Consider the following 7,643-nt stretch of genomic DNA (forward strand, 5'->3'; position numbering starts at 1 on the left):
GATCCAGATCCACGAACCGATCCAGATCCACGAACCGATCCAGATCCACGAACCGATCCAGATCCACGAACCGATCCAGATCCATTTAACCCGTCAGTGATCTTAGGGGATCCTGACAGGGATCCCCTAAGATCACTGTGACCCCACCGCGGCCTGGTGGGGTCACATTGACTTAGGGGTTTGGATCCCAAACACACATCTCATCTTGGTTTGGACCTGGCAGGTATGCCAGAAGCCTGACTTGAAGCCAGGTCAAGACCAGGATGGCTTCAGGACTTCTGCTTCAGTGTCACAGTGTTTGTTGAGCTCAACTTCCTGTGGTCTTAAAACTCTGGGATCGACTCTTCTGGTCTCACCTCCAAACAGGGTGCCCTTCCATGTACGGCCCGCGATGAGCTGAATGGGTCGGGCGGCAAAATCATGCAGATCTGTCCAGCCGACGAGGACGCTGACACCCCAACCTTTCACACAAGACTCCAGGGCACTGCGCTGCACAGAGGAGCAGAGCACGTCAGACACCTGGGTTTATTTTCTAAGCTTGTACCAGATGGTCCTCACCATGACTGCAACATTTCCAACACACTCCAGGGAGTAGTCCACTCCTCCATCAGTCATCTCAGCCAGCACCTGGTTGATGGGTCTGCTGTGATCTTTGGGGTTCACAAACTCAGTGGCACCAAACACTTTGGCTTTCTCAAACTTCTCCGGGTTGATGTCAACAGCGATGATCCTTTTGGCTCCTGCAAACTTACAGCCCATGACTGCAGCCAGGCCCACAGCTCCCAGACCGAACACGGCGCAGGTGGAACCCGCTTCCACCTGCAGGACGACATGTTCACATTAGCTTACTGCATAGGGCCTCGATGTCCACATGGTGCCAAGAAAGACTTTCAGGTTCGACCTTAGCAGTGTTGACTGCTGCGCCGAACCCAGTGCAGACCCCGCAGCCAAGGAGGCAGACTTTATCCAGAGGGGCAGCCGGGTCGATCTTAGCCACTGCTATCTGGTTAAGAACCGTGTACTCAGAGAAGGTGCTGGTCCCCAAAAACTGCAGCAGCTTCTTCCCCTTGCAGCTCAGTCTGGTTTCTTCTAAAGCCATCACATCATAGCGGTCAGCGGCCCTGAGAACAAAAGTCACTGTCTGGCTTTAAACTGTAAAAATATTGAAGATCTGATGAATTCATGAATGAAGAGATCAACCTACCATCCTTTGACACACTGGTTGGTCTTTGGGCTTTTACAAAAGCGACACTCTCGACACTGGGAGATGAACAGAGGAATAACCTTGTCCCCTGAATATTAAAGAAGTCATTTAAAACATTACAATGGAGGACAAACATGAAATGATGTGACACTTTCTTTGGGCCTGTCTCAGCACCATCAGTCAGGATCAGAGGGGAAACTCTAATTGCTTCAGGCCGTTGAAGTTTGCCCCTTTAATGTTTGAACTTTGTGAGGAACGTTACGGTTTAATGTTTCCAGCTTTTTATTTTATTGGTTTCTGAGGGGAAACTGCAGTGAGAACATGAACTGATCCAGGTTCAAGGTTTTATTTTATTTTTGACTAAATGCTAACAGTGGAGTTGGTCAAGTCAAGGTGCTCAGGTTGTGTGGGGGCAGCATCACCCTTCCACCACCGTGCTTCACAGCGGGTACAGATCTGCTGCGTCTGGCTTCCCCCACCTTGGTCTCTACTCCAGTCTCATCTGTCCAGAGGACATTGTCCCAGAAGTCTTGTCCTTCTCCCAGATTTGGGTTTCCAGACTTGCGTCCTGCTGCCGTCTCGTTTCCAGAAAGGGTTTTTCCAGGTGGCATTGACACACAGCGCCAGGAGCAGCAAACAGCTCTGAGTTGGGTTTGACTCACCTGGCTGAAATTCAGTGACGCCGGGCCCAACGCTCTCCACTATGCCAGCTCCCTCATGTCCGAGAACCACCGGGAAGCCATCTTTGTGCATTCCCTCAAACAGGTGGTACAGATCTGTGTGGCAGACGCCTGTGGCCACGATCTGCAAACGGGGAAATGACTCCGCTTAATTCATTACTGAATCTGACAATATTTGCTGTTTGGTGAAGTTGTTAGCCATGCTAACGTCAGATCTAAGCAGCTGATGAAGGGACGATGTTCCAGCTGTACACATGGCGCCACATGGTTTCTATGGATCTGACCAGTATGGTGACACCAGCCCCTAACTGGGATCTTATCTGGGACAAGAACATGAGCGACTCCAGGTGGGCCATTCACATGAGGCGTGAACGTATGAAAATCATGACACATCTATAACCCAGCTGAGGCCCCAAGTCGACCCGCTTTGTTCTATGGAAGTGATTATGGGATGCCATCAGTTTGTAGATGTGAAACATTCAGGTTTTCTTTCTTCTTCAAATGGAAAGTTTCCAGGTGGGGGCTGGTGTTTCTCAGCAGCAGGAGCTGATAAAAACTGGGCTTTTGTCCAGCAGTAGCTGCTGCAGAGCAGCGGCCAGAGAGGTGGAGGGCCCTGGACAGACCAACCACTTATGGTCAAACTAGGACTTAGAAATTAATGACTTCTTTCTCTCATGACAGGCTAAATAACCCGAATTATTGCTGTTAATTTTTGACGGTTTAACTTCTCAATTCCAGTCTTCAGGCCCCTGCTCTGCATGTTTTAGATGTGCCTCTATTCCAGAACTGCTGATTCAAATGATTGCATGACCTTCAAGTACTGCAGAGGCCTGTTAATCACCAAAATATTGAATCCAGGTGTGTGGCAGAAGGGAAACATCTAAAACATGCAGGGCAGGGGGGCGTGAGGACCGGAATTGAGAAACACTGGGTTAACTGTGAGCAAACGGCACCGACAGGCTCTCTGCTGACCATCAACCTGACTGTCATGTGACTGGACTGAGGGAGGACAACCACCTGCAGAAAGAGCCCAAACTGGGATGTGAAGGTGTGGGTCACGTTTGTGGCCGGCTCACCTTGATGCGGACCTCGTTGGCCTGAGGAGGTGCCACCTCTATCTCCTCGATGACCAGGGGCTTGTTGGGCTCCCAGGCCACCGCCGCCTTGCACCTGATGACCTAAAGCAGGACGGACATCAGCTGGAATTGCTGCTTCTGCTCTTAAATTGTGTCTCAGGAAGGTTCCTGACAAACTGGAACCCAAAGGCTTTCAGGTTAAATTTCAAGAGTCTCTGTTTAAATCTCACTTTCAGGGGAGAATAAAACCATTTCTGAGAAAAGCAGAAATGAGACAGCTGATCAAAGTTCATGTTTTCCATGGCAAACACCTTCCCTTTAAGACAATTTAGTTGCATTTTATTCCATTATCAGAGTAAAACCCAGAGAAAATGACTATTTTCCTTGTGGATTTTTGTTTAAACATCCCAGATGACATTTTTCCTATTTTTCCCCCTTCGGCCCCTTTCTGGCCTCTGGCTGCTTAACGCCTGCCAATTTCTGCAGTTGCATAAAACTGTCAGGATAATTTGAAACCAAGTCAAAAATCCTCAAGCCACAAATGAGTTTAATTGTTTTTTCCAGCAAATCAGGAAAAATGTTAAAATGTTAAATGTTAAAACCTTCAGCAGTTTTATGGAGATTTGTCGACTTTGGTCGCCGATCCCGATTTTGCTTTAATGCAAACCATAAGTTTAACCAACACATGAAACAACTGCAGATGCATGTAGAGGTGCTGTGAAAGTGAAAAGTTAACCTACCTTACCAGCTGTAGCCATTTCTACAGAGTGAAACAGCCAGGAGGTTTGGACATGCTTCTGGGGGAACAAACAAAGTTTGGTTGAAATCCTGCAGCTGAAGCTGAAGTTATGCAACTGTGCAGACGGGGGGAGGTTCCCTGGACGGCTGTCAACGTATTGAATCTTTAATCCACCACTTATATAAAAGATAAGAGAAATAAAGCATCATGTATCATTTTGGCACAAATGTGCTGCCTCCCAACTGCTTCTCTTTCCACCTGTTCACCTTTAACCCACATCACTTTTACTATGGAAATAAAGGGTTTGAAACTATTGCCCGTTTGATCCAGACTGATTAGAATCTCTTCCTACTTTAGCCTGAAATTTTCCTGATTTTAACACAAAAAATACTGACTTTGTTTCCATCCAATTGTCCAGTAGATCACCTTCAGTTTTCTGCATATTTCCCCATTTATGTTTATATGTTTCTCATCAGATGTGGACAGTGGAGCAGTGATCTGGACTGCTGCCTTGCAGCAACAAGGTTCTGGGTTCAAATCCCAGCCTGGAGTCTGTGAAGGGTTAGCGTTAGCACGGCTTCCTCCCACAGTCCACAAACACGACTGTTAGGTGAGTTAGCTGCTGTAAACGTCCTGTAGGAATGAACGGCTGCCTGGTTGGCCGTCCTGTGACGGACTCCAGTCCAACGCAGACTGGCAACACGATGCATTCAGATGAAGTCTAGAAAGTTTATGGTCAGTTAAAGTATTTCTGATTTTTCAATCGTCATCTTTGTGTAGACCAGGACGTCCAGTTGCAGTTCTTGGTGTACTTACAGTTAATCTGTCAAACATCTCATGAAACTGTTTCCACTGTTGTTACAGATCAACGTTGAGAATATTGCAGTAGAACAGTTGTAATAAAAAGGCTGCAGGCATCTCCAGATGTGTATTGTTTTAATGATGTGCTGGTTGGACTGGAACAGTGGCAGCTCACATATGAACAGTTAGTGACTCTGGTGGAGATGATGAAATGCAAGGCGGTCAACAGAAACACGTCCAGCGCTCACGACTTCTGGTGAAGAAATAAACATGCTCAACATTTTCCAAATCTGCAAAACAATGACTTCGAGGCACTAAAGTCCATCAGAGAACATCTGGATCAGAACCGAGACAGAGGAAACCAGAAGCAGGAAATCAGCACAAACACCAGAGGCCAACAGTCCAGCACAGGGGTGGAGGAATGATGGTTTGGGCTCGTTTGACGGCAGCTTGCCGTCGCCTCGGCCCGTCCGCATCGCCTTCAGCGTTTCTCTGAGGCTGCAGGACATTAAGGGCAGGAAAGAATCCGTCCAACTGGACAAACATGTCAAAATCTGGAACATAAAAGATACCTGAAATACAACATCCTGCTCAACTCTGCCTCCAAGTGGCCCTTTGTGGTCCTGCGTCCTCTAACATCATAATCTGACAATGTTCTGCTCTAGGCGTCTGAAACTGTTTTATAATCTGGGAAAGGCCAGATCAGCTTGCTGGGATGTAGTGTGTAAACTCCAAAAACTGAAACTTTGCTTTTCAGCAGCAGGTTCTGATCTGATGCTGTTTTTAATGAAACAAGTATCTTCATCCTTCAAAAGCTCAGCACCCAGATGTTGAAGGATGTGACTTTAGACCAACCAGATGACAGGAGATATGAACACGTCATTCATTGTGCAAAACAAAGCAACAGGAAACTATTTTGTTGGTCAAAAACATCATATTTTACAGGCAGATGAAAAAGCTCAGCTGGAAAACATCCAGAAGTGTCAGCTGAAGACAGACCATCAGTCGTGGTTAAATGATAACATCATTGGTTTCTGTAACGTGAAGCGACGCCTGCCTCACAGAGTCTCATAAAAACACAGAGTGAGAAGAAGAGGCGCTTCTTTCAAGCTTGCTGCAGCTTTAAGGCGAAGTGCAGTTAGAGGCCAGGATGTGTGGCTGGGGGTTGATCGTGAGCAGGGACTTGTGCAACATCTCCATCCTCATGGAAGACTTGTGATGCATCTTGACCTGTGACCTCGTGTTAGTCATCGATGTCCTCGTAGACGCCGTCATCGAAGGGTCGCGCCCCAGACGGCTGGATCCTGTGACGCGAATACTTGAGCTGAAGAAGGTCACCGACCTCGCTGATGGCACTCAGCGCCTGTGGAGACATTTATGACCAAACGTTTCAGCTTTTAGCCCGAAGCAGCGAAGCAACAAACTTAGAAACATGCTGCGATGACGGCAGGCAGGAAATGGAACCGTCTTCAACACCTCAGCATCAGCTGCTGTTCTTCAGTCCGAGACTAACATTTTAATTTTCTTTGGTTCAACACAAATATTGAAATAGTCTGGATTCACCGTCATTTCCTCAGGGCGTCGTCACACAGGAACCAACAGGAAGCTACGGTCAGAGTTTCCCTCTCTGGATCTGAGCAGGAAAACCTTCAGATGCGTCGCCGTGTTTTCCCAGTCAGACTGAACTTCACCAGAAAGAACCTCTCGTTCACACGACCCGCATCCTGTGGCTCGGCAGTCGGGCCACAATTCACACTATTGCATAACCAGTGGAGGACGCTTTCTTGTTGCAGAAGAAGCCAGCACTGTCCTTCCACTTAACTTTCCACAGCTCTCTGAGTAGCGAACCTCTTTAGCAATGACTTCCAGGCCAAACCAGAACATTCCTGTTAGGTCTGGTCTGATCCTTCACTTTAACTTTCTTTGGCAACAGGAAAAGGTCCAACCAGCATGAAGATAAAACTCATCCCACAATCAGCCAGAACCATAAAGAGAAAACGTCGAGCCCTCCCACCGTCTGCAGCCGACCTCTCCAGGTGAAGCTCAACACATTTCTGCGGTCAGCAGGAGGAGACGCATGAGGATAAAAGGATCCAGGGTCACGTATCCGTGTGGATCAAGAAAACCAAGAGCTCAGCAGAGGAAGACGAAGCCGCTCTTCCTCTTCACCTCGTTTTGCTCTGCTGTTTTCACAAGGGAAGAAGAATCGGGTTTGACATCGGTTTACATGTTCCGGCTTTTCTGATCCATCTGAACACATCGACCGGATCCTGACTGAACCTGTGTGAGGCCTCCGCATCAGAAGTGAGGGCAACCTGGACTCTGTGGAAGCTGAAGTTTTAAATTCAGCAGGAATGAGGATTTGCTCAGAACCTGAACTAGTTGGAGGAATGGATCGAACCGCCTGCTGCAGCAGCTTCTCACCTGGTCCAGCAGCTCCCTGGAATGAGCGGCCGAGATGCAGAAGCGCGCCCGCGACTCGATGATGGGCGTGGCCGGGAAGCCCACCACCACCACGCCGATGTTTCTGCTCAGCATCTCGCGGCCGAACGCTCTGACGGGACACACAGGAGGGAAACGTCAGCGGCCGGCAGCCTGAGGTCAAAGGTCAGCAGCTGCAGCCTCACCCTATCTTGGCGGGCATGTAGAGCATCATGGGAACGACGGGCGAGTCGTCGTTCCCGTAGATGATGAAGCCCATTTCCCGAAGTCTCCGTCGGAAGTAGCAGGTGTTCTCAGCCAGCTGCCGGATCCGGTCAGAACCTGGACCAGAACAGACAAGAGCAGCTTACAGTGTGCAGAAAGAAAACACACCCTGGTCATTTCCTTAACAGAGACGTCTGGTAGAAAGTAAGTACACCCTGTGACTCCCTTCACCTTGCTGGTCCAGTTGGTTCTGTTCATGCAGGTTCCTGGTCAAAGGTCAGAGCACATCGGACCAATGTCACTTAAATCACTTATTAAGACTCACTTCTTTGGCCTGACCTTTGACCCCATGGGAAATGCTGATCTTAGTTTTGGGTTATTTTATTTTCATATTCTATGTTGTGCCTTTATTTGTAATTTGTAAAAAAAAAAAAAAAAAAAAAAAAAAAAATAAAAATAAAAATCAAAAAAAATTTTCCCAGTAAAAAGAGGGGCGT

At 47.8% G+C, this 7,643-nt stretch overlaps 2 protein-coding genes across 3 annotated transcripts in view; both read right to left on the bottom strand.

Moving 5' to 3' along the window:
- The window catches only part of LOC106937589 (alcohol dehydrogenase 1), a 7,735-nt gene extending 3,926 nt beyond the window's left edge, over positions 1-3,809 (bottom strand). The window contains exons 1-7 of the mRNA XM_015019168.1: positions 3,701-3,809; positions 2,961-3,062; positions 1,867-2,008; positions 1,205-1,292; positions 902-1,121; positions 559-819; positions 357-489 (exon numbers count right to left, since the gene is read on the bottom strand). Of these exons, the coding sequence (XP_014874654.1) occupies positions 357-489; positions 559-819; positions 902-1,121; positions 1,205-1,292; positions 1,867-2,008; positions 2,961-3,062; positions 3,701-3,718 (964 nt within the window). The 5' untranslated portion in view covers positions 3,719-3,809. The remainder of the gene's footprint in view (positions 1-356; positions 490-558; positions 820-901; positions 1,122-1,204; positions 1,293-1,866; positions 2,009-2,960; positions 3,063-3,700) is intronic.
- An 809-nt stretch (positions 3,810-4,618) lies between these two features.
- LOC106937586 (serine palmitoyltransferase 2-like) overlaps positions 4,619-7,643 on the bottom strand; it is a 24,060-nt gene continuing 21,035 nt past the window's right edge. For both annotated transcript variants that reach the window (XM_015019163.1, XM_015019164.1), the window contains exons 10-12: positions 7,128-7,263; positions 6,925-7,054; positions 4,619-5,863 (exon numbers count right to left, since the gene is read on the bottom strand). In XM_015019163.1, the coding sequence (XP_014874649.1) occupies positions 5,744-5,863; positions 6,925-7,054; positions 7,128-7,263 (386 nt within the window). In that variant the 3' untranslated portion in view covers positions 4,619-5,743. The remainder of the gene's footprint in view (positions 5,864-6,924; positions 7,055-7,127; positions 7,264-7,643) is intronic.

This window comes from Poecilia latipinna, unplaced genomic scaffold (assembly GCF_001443285.1).
Source record: "Poecilia latipinna isolate Pla-1442-1.1 unplaced genomic scaffold, P_latipinna-1.0 Scaffold2385, whole genome shotgun sequence".
NCBI lineage: Eukaryota > Metazoa > Chordata > Actinopteri > Cyprinodontiformes > Poeciliidae > Poecilia > Poecilia latipinna.